Source organism: Egretta garzetta, unplaced genomic scaffold, assembly GCF_000687185.1.
Source record: "Egretta garzetta isolate BGI_Z169 unplaced genomic scaffold, ASM68718v1 scaffold589, whole genome shotgun sequence".
Taxonomy (NCBI): domain Eukaryota; kingdom Metazoa; phylum Chordata; class Aves; order Pelecaniformes; family Ardeidae; genus Egretta; species Egretta garzetta.
This window is the reverse complement of record NW_009266282.1, coordinates 963211-981225: the sequence shown is the minus strand read 5'-3', so window position 1 is coordinate 981225 and position 18015 is coordinate 963211. Positions and strand designations below refer to the sequence as shown.

Below are 18015 nucleotides of genomic sequence, written 5' to 3'. Positions count from 1 at the left end.
ATTACTAAATCTCTGCAGGTGCTTGGAACACTTTGGTTACAGGTTTCAGTCCACTCCTACTTTATTATCGGACTTGTGTTTTTAGAGTGAGTTGGTTGTCTGGACCCTGGGGGTTACCTCAACTCTTGAAATCCTAAATGCATAAGGCAAGCACTGGTACATTAGCAGTCAGATATAATTGCATTTTGTCTGCTGCTCTTTGCACGGTTGTTGTTTTTGACAGAGCAACTCTTCCCCAGAGCATGGTTCCTTTGCTCAGGCATCTCTGCCTTGTCTCTTCCCACACCCCAAACTCCATTTCATCCATGTAATGTGAGCACAACCCTAAAACCTTTCAGGGAAGGAGACTGAATTTATGCAGTTCTAAATAAGAAATGCTGTTCCCAGCCATGTGAATCAGATTTGGGGCAACAGGACCGGAGGATGCAAGGTTTCCCCTAACAGTTCTCTTGACTCATGTTTCTGAAGCAGCTGCCATCTCAGAGGTGGAGGCTTGACCTCTGGAGAGTCGTCTAGCAATTTATTTGACTTAGGGCATCAAGACAGCCCGATAAAATCTTGTGCAGAGGAGGGCAATATTGAAGTTACCAAGCGGCAGAGGAGGTGTCATTTACATCTAAAACACAGAGGTCTGGGGCAAGGAGACAGAAGCACAGGAAGTTTTCCCGAGTTCTTGGTGCACTTTGAACCCAGCCCCATAGAGAGTAAGAAAATGGAAATAGTGAAGTGCACCTTTTTAACAAATGTTACAGTCTTGAAAACACAGTTACACACTTGCGGTGTTATTTTCTGATACTTCTGAAGCCAGTGAGAGTAACATAATTCCCGTATTACTAGGAGGCTTCTGAAAGCAGTGCTCATCCCCTTTAACTTCAGGTGCCTGCAATAGAAACGACTCCATCTGACCCAGCCACCACAGCCACCTCTCCCAAGCCAGGGGCAGAGCTGGGGACTTTCACCAGAGTGATCCATTGGATGTACTACACACATCTGGTTTTGGATAAGATGACCTACCTTCTCCATGGCTCTCTGGTGGGATGACTAGTTCAGCTGCAGGTGTCTGTGTTCAGGCATATTGTGGTGAGCTGGCCCTGGCTGGACACCAGGCGCCCACCAAAGCTGCTCTGTCAATCCCTCCTTCAGCTGGAGAGGGGAGAGAAAATATAATGAAAAGCTCATGGGTCGAGATAAGGAGAGGGAGGTATCACTCACCAATTACCGTCACGGGCAAAACAGTCTCAACTTGGGGAAATCGGTTTAATTTATTACCAATCAAATCAGAGTAGGATAATGAGAAACGAAAACACCTCCCCCCCCCCCTCCTTTCTTCCTAGGCTTAACTTTACTCCTGATTTTCTCTTCCTCCTCCCCCTCAGCGGCTCAGGGGGACAGGGAATGGGGGTTGGGGTCAGTTCATCACATGCTGTTTCTGCTGCTCCTTCCTCCTCACACCCTTCCCCTGCTCCAGTGTGGGGTCCCTCCCATGGCAGACAGTCCTCCATGAACTTCTCAAGCATGAGTCTTTCCCATGGTGGGTCCATCCCTCCCACCGGGTGCAGTCCCTCAGGAGCAGACGGCTCCAGCGTGGGTCCCCATGGTGTCACCAACCCTGCCAGCAAACCTGCCCCAGCCTGGGCTCCTCTCCCCACAGGGCCACAGGCCCTGACAGGGGCCTGCTCCAGCGTGGGCTTCCCACAGAGTCACAGCCTCCTTTGGGCCCCCCCCTGCTCCAGTGTGCAGTCCTACCCGGGCTGCAGGTGGAGATCTGCTCCCCCATGGGCCTCCCTGGGCTGCAGGGGGATAGCCTGCCCCACCATGGGCTGCACCAGGGGCTGCGGGGGAATCTCTGCTCCTGCGCCTGGAGCCCCTCCTGCCCTCCTGCACTGACCTGGGTGGCTGCAGGGCTGCTCCTCTCATGTATTCTCACTCCTCTCTCCAGCTGCAATTGCACACTTCCCCCCCGCCCTTCCTTCTTCACTATGTTATCACAGAGGCACTACACCGTTGCTGATGGGCTCAACCTTGGCCAGCAGTGGGTCTGTCTTGGAGCCAGCTGGCATTGGCTCTATTAGACATATGGGAGGCTTCTGGTATCTTCTCACAGAAGCCACCCCTGTAGCCCCCCCGCTACCAAAACCTTGCCATGCAAACCCAGTACAGATCTGGCAGTGTGCAAGGCCAGTTGGTGATGTGCAAAGGGACCTGTTTGTGGCTGTGACTGAGGTCTTAGTCTCTTCTCTCCTGAGGCAGCCCATCTCCTCTGGTGAGATGCACCACCATCCAGTCCTTCCTGCCTCTTGGTCCAGCTCTGAGAGCTGACCCATCTCTCCAGCATTTGCACTTGCTGATAGTCTGTGACAGCAGCCGCTGCTTTGTCCCAGTCCATGCCTAAAGGATCTCAGCTTTTCCTTTTCAACAACTGTTCATTCTCTCCTCCAGTCCCGGCTGGGATCTTTCCATAAGTAGCTCTTGAGAGGCACTTGAAACCTCCAACAGAAAAGCCAGAATAAAGTTTCTGTGTTCTCATGAGGGTGGTCCCTTGAGGTTCCATCAACCTGTAAGAGTGCTGCCAGCCCAGTTCCTGCCCATGAGAAGGCAGGCCCACAACCCAAGGGGAGGGTGTATGAACAGTGCAAGCATGCAGGGGTGCTCCTCTCCGTGGATCTAAGCTCAGCTGCATTCTGTGATTCTCTCAGCTTCCACAAACCCCTGAGACAATGAATTCACAGTTTAGTTGTGTGTCATATGAAAAGGTACTTCCCCTTACTCTTCTTAAATCTGCAGCCTGCTCTATTCATCCCTCTGTTCCTGTTCTTCACTCACCCCCTCTACCCCAATTTCCTCTCTTGCGAAACTGGGGAGCCCATACAATTTAGTGTCTCCTCATGTGGAAGCTGTATCTTTTGGGGGGCAGAGAAGTGAGAACTGGGTATTGTTTTCAAGATGAAGGCCCACCATGTATTTATGGAGTGACATAATAATGTTTGCAGTTTTATTTTCTGTTTCTTTGCTGACATTTCATTGCTTTCACGTTGTTAAGCATTGAGCAGTTATTTGCAGGAAATAACAGTAAGGACTCTGAGATGTCTTCCCTGAGTGGTAATAGCTAATTCTGAACCCATCATTGTTTATATCTATAGCTAGGGTTGTTTTCCTGTGTGCATTACTTTGCATCTTTCAACACTAAATTTCTTCTGCCGTATCATTGCTCATCACTTAGAAGGATAGCATCCTTTTGCAGTTCTTTACCACCAGGTTTTATTTTCAGTACTTGAAATTACTTTGCCTTATGACTAATTTTGTCAGCTCACTAATCATTTGCTCTTTCAGGAGGTTTTTGCGTAGGGTGAGCAGTTCAAACTCCACTGGTAGCTTCCCACCCCTATTTCCTGTGTCAATCAGTTGGGAGCCTATGTGACCTTCCCTCTCACCTGCAGTAATACTGGTAATGGAAAGATAAATAGCTGATACTGCTGAAAATCCAAGCATGAAGATACACAGGTCTTGTGGAGGCAATAGCGACCAATGGCGATGCCTGAAAACGGTGTGGTGAGCTGCCTGCTGGAGCTCACCTTTCTAGCAACTTCAAAAGGAGTTTATGGTGACAAGCTCAGATTTGGATATCCCCCCTATGAGTGATCTGAAATGTGTTGGAAATTTTAGATTCCTGGCTTTTTCTAATTCATACTGTTTGTGTGTTAATTCATGGTTTATTAGAGCCCCCGCCAGTTTGCCTAGTACATACCAAGGGGTAATGCTTCTGTATCTGTGTTTCTTTAGGCTGGATACCATCTGGTCCTAGTAAATTGTTATTATTAGTTTATCAATTTTTTAGAAAAACTCTTCATCTGCTGCTTCAGTTTAAGAGTATTCCCAATGATTAAGGGATTGGAACATCTGTCATATGAAGAGAGGCTGAGAGAGCTGGGATTATTTAACCTCAACAAGCAATGGCTCAGAGAGATTTATCAGTTTGGTTAAATACCTCGTGGCAGGGGGAGTATGGAAGATGGAGCCATAGTGATGCCCAGTGAAAGAGCAAGAGGTAATGGGCACAAATTGAAATACAGGTTTCCTTTAAACACAATCCCCTCTCCTCTCCTCTCCTCTCCTCTCCTCTCCTCTCCTTCCCTTTCCCTTTCCCTTTCCCTTTTCCCTTTCCTTTTCCTTTTTACTGTGAGGGTGGTTGAAGACTGACACATTTCTCAGACAGGATGTGGACGCTCTAGCCTTGGAGGTATCAAACCCCCAACTGGATACAGTTAGGAGGCTGCTCTAGCTGACCCTCCTTAGTGCAGGATGATTGGCTGGTTGAGCTCCAGAGGTGTCTTCAGCCTCAGCATGTGAGTGGTGCCACCATGTAATGCAGGCTGTAACAGTGAGACCCTCCCCAGGCTCTGCAGTGAATACTCCAGCGAATACGAGCTGGTTTGTGATGGCCTTGCATTTCCTGGGCACTCCCTGTACATTTTGATCATCTTGGAGTTTTATAGGCTCCCTGGTAGGTTTCTGGATTGTGAAAAAGGTTTTATTATTAGTTTTTATGGTTTTCAGAATATTGCTTCTTAAAACCTTTTTTGGCCTTACCATGACTGGATTTTGTGCTGTTTTCTGTTTTTCTCATTTGGACACAATTTCCACTTTCTGAAGAATGTAATTTTACTCCTAATAGTCTCCATTACTCTGCTATTTAACCATGAGAGCTCCTTTCTGGTCCTTTTTGTAGGTGATATATATTTATTCTAAGCCTCTAATATGGCTCCTTTATATAATTTCCTTGCTACCTCCAAGCAGTTTATCTTTTTGGCGGCTGCTTTTAAGTATAGCAAGTTCCTTGTCCTGTCTTTGGATGGGATAAATCACCTTCTAGAGTGCCTGTTAACACTGGATTACACACCTGACTTTAAAATGGGGGTAGCTTTAGCCCATGAATCCCTGCTGTGTGTGACCTGCCCCATTCAAAATATAAAAAAAGCTGTTTTCTTGCCTGGAAACTGCAACACTGTACAGGACTCTAGCTGAAAAACCGAGGCACATCTTCATCCATTTCACCATATCTGCATAATACTGCTAAATTTTCTGATATTCTGAATTAGTTGCCTGAATAAATAAATATTTTATGTTAAAGGTCTTTGTAAAACCACCTGCTTGATTGTTTTTTTCCCAGTAACTGATATTGAGGGTCCTCACTGATATTCTGTTAAAAGTGAACAGCATTTTCGTTTGAGCTTGGTAGATCTGGGGAAATAACACTATTTCATCAGCCATACATTACTGTAGCAAGGAAAGTTTCATCACAGAGAACCCAAAAAACCTGTTAGCGGCTTGCTTCAATGCTGGGGATTTATATTGATTATCTTGAGTTGAAAAGTGTACTTGATGTGACAGAATATTGTGAATTACACAGAGTGATTACTGGGGCAAGTACAGACTTCTAGAGCACAGCCTTGGTGGGTGCCATTCATTCGTGTGATGGATTCGGTGCCTGCTCTGAGCAGGTGTAAATGGTGGGGGATTGATGAACCCTTGTCCCCTTTGTCCCTTCCAGAACATCCACCTGGTGGCCAAGTGGCTGAGTTCTCTGGAGAAGAAGCTGGAGCAGCACAGTGAGGGCAGCCACCAGGATTTCCGTGTCTTCATTAGTGCAGAGCCGGCACCCTCCCCTGACAGCCACATCATTCCCCAGGGCATCCTGGAGAACTCCATCAAAATCACCAACGAGGCCCCGACTGGAATGCATGCAAACCTGCACAAAGCCCTCGACAACTTCAATCAGGTAGGAGAGCAGTGGGGCTCACACCAGTGGCTGGCCAATGGGTTGGCTTGGAGCTGCTGGAGCCCTGTGTAGAGGGCGATGGGGCGGGGAGGGAGCACTGCAGACCTGTGAGTCCCTTTTCATCGTGTAGTCTCTGGATCCAACAACCCCCTTGTCTCTCCTCCAGGATATGAGCACAGATCTCTTCCCAAGAGAGGACTCAGGTAATCCTGAGTGGCCTCTTTCTTGCAGAAGGTCATAGGATACCAGACTTCTGCCCAGGTTAATAATTTTCTCACCAATGTATGATCGTTAGAAAGGCTATTTTTTTACAGAATCAAACTTCTGAATGCAGCATTTGGGAGACTTTTATCATGTTTCAACATGATTTCTGTGTCTGTGTCATTTCTTTTTGGGCTGGTGAGTGACTTGGGAAGGCGAGCAGGTTAAACTGCATTTTTTTGCCCTTCTGTTTAACTGGTGTTAGAGGTTCAGAACTGCTGATATGGTCACATCCCACATCACTCTTCAGAGCAGTGTAGGGGGAGTTGGTGTTGTGTGCCCAAAGGCCATTCAGCTCAAAACCTTGCTGACATCAGAAGCGTTGCAAATTAGAGCTGAAATCTCCCTGCAAGGAGGACTTGTTTTGCCAAATGAGGGTGAAACAGGCCATCTTGAGGACTGCTGGCCCACAAGAAGAATAGCTGATGGCTATTCTTGCTTGTTGCTTTTACTGCATGGTGACCACATACACACACTCCTGCTGCAGCGGCCACCGTCCCCGCTCTTTGCTGCTGGAACTACAGCTGAGCCTCTTGTGCAGGGGACACAAAAGCAAAGCATGTGGAAATGATGGGAAATATTCTTCGTGCTGCAGAGGGTATGGATCAATGTTAGAGTCGTTGTAGCACGGTGATTAAACAAGCCTGCTTTGTGGCCTCAGTCGGCAGCTCTGGGCACTGCAGGGCAGGAGGCTGCCAGCAACAGTGGGCAGGGACCAAGTGCCGGTGGCTCCCCTGGGAAGAGCCTGCATGTGGAGGCATACTGGAGCCTGGTGTGCCTCACTGCTGGAGGCGGCTCTCCTTCTGCTGACCCCATTTTCCACATGACACAAAAGGCTAAGGGCTTACTGCTTGTGTTTATGATGACACCTTTCCTAGAGACACAGACCATTGCATTCTGCTGCCCTGAATGCCCATTACCTGCACTCACACATTGCTGTTACCTTGTCATGCCAAGCACTCACAGCAAGGCCCTGGCTGTTAAACCTAGAGCAGCCTAAAGGGTCTGAAGGTGCATTCACCCCTCGGGCTGCCTTTTTGGATCACTAGCACCGACGTTACTACAGCATGTCCGTTCTGCCAATGACTGTGCTGGGAACACACAGAGCAAAACCTTGCAGGATTGCTTTCTTTTCTCCCCATACATCTTCTTGTCATTTGGGACCAGGCAGTAGCAACCCCAGCCTATTGTGTACCCCAGGCACTGGTCCATGGGAAAGAGAAATGGGGGTAGCTCGCAACTATTTATGCATTGAGATGTTGTTATGGAGGGAATCTTGAGTGCAGGAGCTAACATTGCTGAGCAGGTGAGGTAGGGAGGCACCATGCAAGGATTAATGCGAGTAGTCAAAGAAGATTATTCCATTTTTATCTACTGTCATTCATCACCTTGAACTCCACAAAATGTCCTGAAGAGCAAGAGAAGGGAGAACCTTCACCCCAAGTAACATTTGCATCCTGCCTCTGCTCATTTCAATCAGATAGTAATTAGCATTTTCTAAACTGCCAGAGTATTATAAATCGTCTCTTATCAGAAATACTGGAGCGAGTGGGTGGGGCCCCTTTACACCTCATTTCCCTGCTTTGTACAGAATGGATGTTCAAATTTAGCTTTCAGCTGAAAACCACAAAGAAGGCCTATTATTCTATGCGAGGAATATTGTTCTGCTTTTTAGCTGAAGAAAAATGCACAACTAAATAAAGAGGCTGAATGAGACTGAGCTGGATTCTTACTCAGTGTTCATTCAGGCAAGCTTCCCTTGAAGTCCGGGGGCATTTTCTGAAATGAGAAAGGTGTTCAGCACGTATTTGAACCAGTTCTTCATCAGGTTGCTGATAATGAAGGGAGTCTAGAGTGCTGTCTCATCAAGGGGAAAACAGGGTTTGGGATTGCTCTTGATCATCCTATGCACTTAGTCAACATCTTGCTTACATTGGAGTAATGGATTCCCCCTTTTCAGCACAGACCCTGAGCTCTGTTATGTTCCCCAGCTGATTATGGTCTAATGTACATTTTTAAGATTGCGACAGTGAAAGGAAGTCACACGGACACCCTTTGTAGTCTTTGTCACATAGCAGAGTGGACTTAAAGGGGCTGTCCCTGGTGAGGGAGGATGGAGGGGCTGGTACAGCTACCCCATCATTGCTCAGCTGCTTGCTCAGCTCTGCAGGTCAGAGCCATGGTACCCTGGATATGCTGTTCCTGGGGAGGGTTTGCAGAGACGTGGGTGGAGATGTAGGCAAGCCTTATCCAACATGTTAATCTCCCAGGTCTGGGGAGATCTGTACTGTTGGCCATGGGAGATCCCGTCAGGTTCCTGCCATGGGGCAGATATCTGCTGCTCAGCCACACTGCTCTTGCCAACACAAAATGAGGGCCAGAGCTTTCCAAGCTTCCACCTGGCTTCAGCCACAGAAAGGGGGTTCAGCTTCCTCCGTGGGAGCTGAGCTTCAGCCTCATGCCATACACACAGCTCCAGTCTTTCGTCCTTTCTGCTGCCCTGCTCTCCTGTAACGTTGATGCTCTTGCTGCTCTGAACAGGCATGGCTGCCCCAGCTTCCCCTTGGTGCCCTCCTGCTGAGACGTCACTCCCAGTGCTGTTCAGGGTTCTTTGGAGACTGGTTCCCTTTGTTCATTTTCATTGATTAAATGATTCAGGCTCCCACCCCTCCACCTCCGGCATCATGATTCTGCCTACTCATTTGTAGATATTCAAACTTTAAGTTTGAGTTTAACACCTGGAAGTTGGAAAGGAAGCACCCATTGCTGTGCTGGCTTTAAAGGACTGCATTAGATTTTTTTTTTGCAAGTGATCTCCCCTGCTTGAATTTTTAGCAGTTTCTCGCATCCCTAATTTGCTGTGCTGAGCAAGGTTGTGCCGTCAGCAAATATGCTGCTGCAGCGGGCAGCTGGGCTGGCTTTGTGCAGAGGGTCACAGCAGTGGGAGCACAGCCTTTCTGGGAGAGTTCCCTGCTGCTTCAGAGAAATCCTCCCCAAGGAAGCTTTTTGTACTCAAGGGTCAGGATGGACTTTGGTTCTTCCAGGTACAGTCCTCCTCAGCAGGAGCCTTGCTTAGGGCCGTGGTCCCAGTCACACTGCTGGCACGCTTGCCCTGTGTGGTGCCTCTCTCCATCTCCCTGCTGTAGGATGTGAGGCACGTGCAGGTGATGGGGCATTGGGTGGGTACACATTTCCTTCCCTTCTTGCCTGTCAGTATGCACTCCTGTGCAAAGCCACTTTGAGTTGGAAAAGAAAATATTAATTTGGAAAATATGCATCAGAATTTGCTGATGAATTTGCAATGCAATTCCACTAATGTAGAAAATAAGCAAATGTGTATATTATGCAGAAATGAACTGATCGGGCAAAACAATTCACCCCTGTCCAAAGTCTGTTGTATTTGGGAGGCCCTGGGAATCACTGAGACAGAGGGTGGTGTGGACTTACACAGCCTTGCCTCTCTGCCTTTATTGCAGGAGACCCTGGAGATGTGCACCCGGGAGAATGAGTTCAAGAGCATCCTGTTTGCCCTCTGCTATTTCCATGCCTTGGTGGCAGAAAGGCGCAAGTTTGGTCCCCAGGGCTGGAACCGTTCTTACCCCTTTAACGCTGGAGACCTCACTATCTCTGTGAACGTGCTATATAATTACCTGGAGGCCAGCTCAAAGGTGCGTGAATCAAAGGTGGGCTGTTTGGCTTTTAACCACCAGTGATGGACTGGCTTGTGCTGAAACTCCTGGGAAGTCTCCTTAAATGCCATTTCCTTGGTATCTTTGGTTTTGTAACTTCACAGTTCAGTATACCTTTGTGGTGAGATGGGAAGCTTCAGTGCTACTCACATCTGTAGCAGCTTACAAATCATAGCAAATAGTGCCTGTGGTCTTTACTCATTGAAAATACATAGTGGTCTTTGGTTTAACAGAGCTTAGAATAAATTTGCATTTCAGTGTGAAACTGCATGAAATATATGCTGTGATCCAGTTTTCCTTGGGCAGGATTTAACTACTACCTAATGTTTGTTTACTTAGAAAACTGAAATAGCAGAGTGGAAGCACTCACTGTGCAGATCAGTGCTTAGTGCTGTAGCCCACAGCTCGGTGACATGGCTGGTGGAGCTCTGGCTGTCTGAACGCCTCCATGCCCTCCTGGTTCATTCTTCAGGTCCCTTATGATGATTTACGCTACCTCTTTGGTGAGATTATGTACGGAGGTCACATTACAGATGACTGGGACAGGCGGCTTTGCAAAACCTATTTGGAAGAATTTATTAAGCCAGAAATGCTGGAGGGAGAACTCCTCCTTGCTCCAGGATTCCCCCTCCCAGGGAACATGGACTATAATGGCTATCATCAGGTAAGCTCTTTGTTTTCTGACATTATTTATACACATAAATGTAATATCTTCCATAACTGCCTTACAATCTGTCTTAGGAGGCAGTGAATAGGACTGCAGTGTTTCAACACACCTCCTGTTATTTCCCATTATGTTCTGTTTCTGTAGATGTTTCAGTATTCCCTTGGATGAACCAAGTATAATGGTAATTTGCTACTTCATCATGGGCTCATTCTGTTCATGCATGAATAGAACAACTGTTTTGGTTCTTGAGACTTGAGCAGGGCTCCTGGAAAATTACATCCACATACTGTTTGCTAAAATGGCCCTTTCAAGCTCCTTTTATCATCAGTTTCGATGAGAAACACTGAAGGGTCTTGTTGATCTGCTTACTGATCTCATCTGTTCTTTGTACACAAATGCGGTAGCAGAGATAGGCATATTAGGCTGGTTTTGTTCATAAAACTTAACTACTGGAAGCTAAATCCCCACAAGAGATTTCAGGATATTGATGCCGAAATGCACAGTGGATAATTGCTAGAGAAGGTCCAGGCCTGAGATACGTAGCCAAGTCAAAATTTAGCAATTACTGAATTTTTCACAGCAGGAGTAGAAGCAGTTCTGTAAACAATCATACACTCCATTCTCCCATCAGTTCGCTGGTGTTTAAGCTGCAAGCAGCGTTATATCAGCCTGAACTTACACATTTGGGTGGGTGATTAATTCCAGCACTGTGAACTCTGCAGGCAAAGTACCCTGGACTCTGCATCTAACCTGAACCTGAGTTTCTCTGTACAGTACATAGATGATGCCTTGCCTCCAGAGTCTCCGTATCTGTATGGCCTCCATCCCAATGCTGAGATTGGCTTCCTTACCCAGACCTCAGAGAAGCTCTTCCGTATCGTGTTGGAGATGCAGCCCCGGGACACCAGCATGGGTGAAGGAGGAGTGGTGACCAGGGAAGAAACGGTGAGAGTGGTAGAGGAAGGAGTTGTTGAATTCTGATGCTTGTCTCATTCATAAGTAGTCCTGTCTAGCTCTGGTTTTTCTCAAAACTGGTTATTATAATGTGCTGTATCCTTTGCTGGATACAAAGCGAGTGTCTAAAACCACTAGACTCATACTATGCAGAACATCATCACGGTGGGATGTAATTGGAGTATTTTCAGTAATGGGACAGTGGTTTTTAATTACCCCCTGAACTGCAGTGCCTTCATTATCATCCTGTGAAGACATTGCAAATGAACCTTCTTTGAGCCACCAGTGCCTGTGCACCATGCTGTGACTGCCAACCCAGTGGGCTCCCTGAGTGCACCAGCTGCCAGGTACGAGCTGCCACCCAGGGCTCAGCCCACCTCTTGCTGTTGCCACCAGCTCCCACCCAGCTCTCACCCAGCTCCAAGGCTCCCAGGGGTTTTTAAATATCTTATTTCCAGCTGAAGTCCTTCACTATGCCTATGTACTGGGCTGATCTCAGCCCTTCCCCTTGAAACCCACAGCTCATTAAAATCTGGCCCAAGCATTCATAACAGGATCTGAAACCAGCCAACGCTTGCTCAGTTTTTTATTTCTGTAGTCTTAAGGTCCCAACTCTGTGTTTCAAACTTTGCAAATTAATGAATGGCTAACAGAAAGCTCATATGAAGTCTATGGTTTCACATGTGCTTCCTTTGGCTTGGTGTGGAGCTGGGGAACTTACTGCTTTTGCCTAAGGGTCTCTTAGAAGTGCTGGGCATGTTCAGTTTTCAGTTTGTACTGGAATCTGAGATGACGGGAATAATCCAGAGGTAGTAAAGCCAAAGGGGATGCTCCAAGATAACCTGGACGATGTGCTGTGCAACCTGCTCTGGGTGGCCCTGCTTTAGCAGGGGGGTTGGACTGGATGATCTCCAGAGGTCCCTTCCAACCCCTGCCATTCTGGGATTCTGTGATTCTGTGAAATGTGACTACCTCTTCTCCCCTCCCAGTCCTTTTGCTACTGAAATACAATTAAACTCCTTGGCCAGAGAAGCAAAATTATCACTGAGTGATCCAGGAATGGTATCACAGAGCATGGCTACCCTGCAAACTCCTGGTGACAGTCAGAAGGACTGTCACAGGAACACAGAAGTCCTCATGACTTTGGTGATCTTGTTGAGAAGAAAAGCCGCCTGAAAGCAACCCAAGTGTGGTCCCACCGCTCTGCGTTGTGCCTGGGGGGATGCTCCCACAGCAGATTTTCTTCTGGAGGTGATCTCTGTCATTATCTGAACTATAACTGGCACTGGCCGTATCCCTTTCACTTGGTCCTTGAATGAGAGTGGGTTAAGAGTTTTCTCTTAGCTCCTTCGTTTGAGGATTTCCAGCTCCTGGTTTGGCTGAGGTGGTTTTAGGGAGTTTGCAGGGAAGCTGCGAGCCTGGCATTTTCCTGAGGCTCTGGTAAGTCCAGTTGCTCCCACAGGTTTCCAAGGCCACATTACAGAAAATGAGCTGTAATTGTTGTGAAAAAATCAGAGCCAAAGGGATTTTCAGGGGAATTTCAAATTAGAGGATATTTCTTTACCACACCTGAGGTGCAGCTGAAGAGCTTTTCCAGCTGAGCTTTAACTTTAGCCACTTAGCCGGTTGCAGTAACAGCCTACACATCGTCACCTCTTCATAATGTCTGACGTGAATGTGGAGGGGTTGGAAGAGCAGCAACAGAGGAAATTGGAGTACAGAGTCCAAGATATGAATGTCAGTGGGCGTGGCAATAAAATTACCCTGGGCTGCCTCTGTCACTGGCTGGCAGCTGGCACTGGCACCAGCACGCCAGGTTTTGCACATCAGATCGCAGAATTGTAACTGCATTATGTGTTCCTGAAAAATCCTCAGGAAGCAGAAGGCTTGCTCAGGTTCCAGCACAGAAGTAAAGCAAAGTATCATGTGAGAGAATTGCACACCATGCTGCCTAATGATCCATGTAGACCTGAGACATACAGCTGATCCCATGAAGATTAGGGTCTTCATGCCTCACTGTCAATCTGAAAAGTTTTTGTCTGTTTTAGTTATTTTTTAGACACTAGAAACACCCTGTTGCATTGGAGCTTTCCCTGGTTTGTACTTAGAGATATAGAGCACTGTTTCCAAATCAAGCTGTAATGTTGACCAGAAAATAATTTTGTTTCATTATGCTTTTCTTCCACGGCTCTATTAGTTCAGAATGCCAAATTCAGCTTAAAATTCAATTTTATATAATCACCTCTCTCTATCAATACACCACAGAAAACCAGCTCAGTTGTCCTGAGGCTCAGCTGAGGCTACAGCCCCATCCATCTTCTTGCATTGAATCTGACCTCAGGAGAAGTAGGAATACAGGCTTAAGACCCAAGAAGAAAGGAGACTGTTACATGTCACAGTGACATTTTTAAACCATCATTTTGAAAGCTTCTCATCTGACATCAATTTTTGTAAGCATTTGAATTTTAATAGGATGGGGCAAGCTCTTTGGAAGGTGCTGTGCCCAGTGCAGCTGACGCTGATTGGTTTTGGAGACACTAACTGACAGATGGAGTTTTCATCTTGTGTTCAGGCGGCTGAGGAAGCCCATTGGGTCATTCGCTAACATCTCTCTCCTCCCTTCGGCACACAGGTGAAAGCTCTTCTGGAAGAGATGTTAGAGAAACTGATGGATGAGTTTAACATTGCAGAACTGATGGCAAAGGTGGAGGAGAGGACGCCGTATGTTGTGGTTGCCTTCCAGGAATGTGAGCGCATGAACATCCTCACCAGTGAAATAAAGCGTGCTCTCAAGGAGCTGGATCTGGGGCTTAAGGTAGGAGCTCTGGATGCTTGAGACTGCAGTGCTGTAAAATCTTGACGAATGGAAAAGGTGCTCAGGGAATAAAAGGGGTCGCTCTCCGTATTCAGCACTGCTGGCTGCAAAACCAACTTGACTCCATGGGGAAGGGTTCACAGATGGATTTCAAATGGCACATTGTCCACAGGCCATGAGCACAGGCACTGGGAGAAGTTAAAGGTACACATAGCAATGGCTGCTCTTGGGAACAGAGACCAAACACTTCTCTCCACCCGATATTGTAGCACAGCAACAATAGGTCACTCAGAAACTGAGACATAGCCTATTTAAAGGTAAGCTAAAAAAATCACACCTTTTCACAAACCCCCAGGTTACTGGGGGGAGTTCGTAAAGTGTCATCAAAGGCACAAGCTGAGCTGAAATCAAAGGAAAGATTGGTCATGTGAGAGGACAAAAAATTTCCAGAGATGTAAGAGAAAAACCTGAAAACTCAAGAGTTTTGGAAGAGACACTACCCCCTTTGCTGGATATGAGTCATTTGCTGATGGAGGAGAGTCAGGAGCAGACCTTCCCTACAGAGATACTGTCCATGACTGCTCCACCCACAGTTGCTTCTCCACCCTGGTGAGAAACGACTCTGCTCCAGGAAGGAGATGTCTGTGTCCCTCTGGATGCTGGCTTTGGCCATTGCTTATGAAGAAAAGGGGGAGCTCTGGGGCTGGAGTCATATGCTGAATCCCCTCCCAGGCAGCTGGAGGGACAAAATATAAAAGGCTACTGACAGCCCATTAGGGGATTAAACAGCATAGACCAGACTGCACTGCGAGTGAGGTGAGGACCTGCCTAGCCAGCCCTGGTGCCCTGTAGCAAAATTCCCCCTTCACCTCATCATCCCAAAAAACTCTTCACCATAGCCAAGTGCTGTACATCCCTCAGAAAGGTCTAAGTGTAGCAGAGGAATGCTGCCTGGAGCTTGCAGCACAAAGCTGGTGGCATCAACACTATCCCGATGGCTTCCCTGCATCATCAACACAAAGTTGCTCCCTGGATGATTTCATGGTGTGAGGTAGCAATTAAGGACATCAGTCACTGAGCATTCCCTGTTCCATCGTTTCCTGAATGATGGGTTGTCATCCCATTTCACCAAAACACTTAGCTCACAAACATACTTTGCATAGCATGGGAACCATCACACTTGAAGGAACTGCAACTACTTCGTATGACCCCATTAGTAGAAAGAGCTGACAGGTCAGCAGGGAGGACCTGTCTCGAGATGGAACGACAGTGCCAACCTACTCTTGAGGGCAGCTTTGAAGAGAGATTTTCAGAGGACATATATGCAGTGTGCACACAGAGGGGCTAGGGCTGGCTCTGGGGTTTAGGTAGTGGTAGCTCTGCAGGGCTAGGACTAGGCTGCCTGTAAATCCCAGCTGGTTGTGCTGTACACTGTGAACGCAGCACCTTGGGTCCCTGCTAGCACAGACATTTCTGCATTGCATTCGCTGCCAATGCTTATTGTCTTGATTAAAGAAAGAGACATATCCTATACACTTTGTGGTGGCCCAGTATGTACAATCCATTTTAAAATAGCCTGGTATTTATGTAGTCAATTATTACAAAGAGATTTCCTTTATTTTCTAGCATAAGGCAGTGAAATCAAAAATGTTTTTCCTGAGACAGGTAAACAGAAATGATTTAATGCTTCAATCCTGGAGCACCAAACAAGATATATTTGTAACTGGGACAATGTGTAGCAATTAGATTTAATGTGGAGAAGAATAAGCTATTTAATATTGGTAGGGGGAATGATTGGATGCATGAGCTTAAAGAAGCCACAGACAAAATAACAGAAACCAGGCAATAATAGAGGGCACAAATTTCTCCCCAAAACCCTGCCACACATCATGGCAGGGAAGTGAGATGGTACCTGTAGAAAAGGCACCTCTGATGACGTCGTAGGTTGGTCCCAACAGCCTCAGTACCTACAGTGTGATTCAGAGACACCCCGGGGCCAGGACTTAAGGACTACTGCAGAGCAGATGAGTAGCCGTATCTATCTGTATTTGCATTTCTCTGTCTTGTGTATGCTGAAGAGCCAAATTTGAAGGGTCTGAGATACCACCAGTGGGCAATTCTTCTGTGCCTGCAAGCAAAGTTCACATGTGAGTCCCTGCAGAGCTAAGTTAGACATCGTGCAAGACCCACACCACTGCCCAGCATCCCCCAGTGAGCCCTCCCCATGCCTTGGGTACCACATAACGGCCAGAGGATGCCTGGCTCTGCTGTTGGCTCTTCCTGTAGGCAGTGCTGCTGGCCTGACTTGACAGCTAGGTCTCATGCTCAGTTTGGGAAAGAAATTACCCTTTAATTGTTCCTTCTGGAAGCAGCTCCTGCAAGAGCTGTTAATGCACGTTAATCTCTGGGATTGGGGACCTTGCTAACAGCACTCAGAGGAGGAGAGTTTACATAACAGGAACCACAGATCTCAGAAGAGAATAAATAAAACATGGAGGAAGCAAGTCTTATTGTTTTTAACTGACTATCTGCTAAAAGAAGGAGATTTGGAAATGTCATGCCTAATTTGAATTTTTGAATAATTCATTGTGTCTGTGTAGCGGAAAGTGATTGTTTGGTCCAAAAATAGGAGACATCCCATTAAGAGGAAGAGAAATTGCAATAGACTGGTAGCCATCAAAAATAACTGGCATGTTGCATTCCAAAGCTCTTTGTTCTGGATGACTTCGGTGAGACCAGAGGCTGGGCTGAAACACTTGCATGTTAATGTTGTACCGAGTGTAATTTTTGCAAGCAGTTTTTGTATTTTGCAACTTCAGTGAAGGATAAGCCTCCAAAATGAGGATAATAAATATTATGAAAGGATAAAGTAAGACCAAATTTTGTAAGGCTAGCCAGGTTTTTCACTATATCAAGTGAAAATAACCTTAACTGAGAAAATAATTTGTGACAATAGTCCCCTCATATTGAGGGAATGACTGCAGGCTGATTAGGGTTTCCTTCAAGGGTGTCTTTAATGAAAATTACTCCCATCTTTTTGGAAAAAAAAAAAAAGTAACTTGAATCATTCCAGATGCACTTTAGTATTCAGCACCTGAAATGCAAATTTATGCATAATTGTGTTTGGACAACTATACGAGATAGCTGCTATAGATGCTTTGAACCCTCACAGGAGATTCCAACAAGTATGCTTGAGTGTGCAGGCTATAAAAATTTCTTTTCTTAAGCCTTCCTGAGAATTACATTTGCTAATTGATTTGTTTCCTGAAAATAAAACTTGACAGGATATATGATCATGGGGGCTATGTCTTTAAATCAATTTGACTGCTTGCACACATTTTGCAATATTTTTACCTGCTTTAAAACCTTTCCAGGAGTGCAAAATACTTCTGACTGTCGCTATTAGAAGGCCCTGTGGTTCTCAGCGTCCTGCTGTGACCAGTGCAGTACTTTGCCCCTCTGACTTTTTTTTCTTCCTGCATGGTCTTGCCATGGCTTTAGCCAGAGACCAGACTACTGAATAGGTCCTCTCAGGGTCTAAGTTCTCCTGGGATGGGAGATGATGACACATGTAATATTACCCAGGGCTCAGTTCTGGGGCCAGTTTAACATCTTTATCAATGACCTGGACAAGGGGATCGAGTGCACCCTCAGTCAGTTTGCAGATAACACCAAACTGGATGGGAGTGTGGATCTGCTGGAGGGGAGAAGGGCTCTGCAGAGGGACCTGGCCAGGCTGGATCCATGGCACCAGGCCAATTGTGTGAGGTTCAACAAGGCCAAGTACCTGGGCCCTGCACTGGGGTCACAACAACCCCATGCAACGCTACAGGCATGGGGAAGAGTGGCTGGA

The 18015-nt window shown here is 46.7% G+C and overlaps 1 protein-coding gene across 1 annotated transcript in view; it reads left to right on the top strand.

The window, feature by feature from the left end:
• The window catches only part of DNAH9 (dynein axonemal heavy chain 9), a 201691-nt gene that overhangs the window by 170103 nt on the left and 13573 nt on the right, over positions 1–18015 (top strand). The window contains 5 exon segments of the mRNA XM_035902634.1: positions 5549–5776; positions 9514–9705; positions 10199–10390; positions 11168–11338; positions 13980–14162. Of these exon segments, the coding sequence (XP_035758527.1) occupies positions 5549–5776; positions 9514–9705; positions 10199–10390; positions 11168–11338; positions 13980–14162 (966 nt within the window).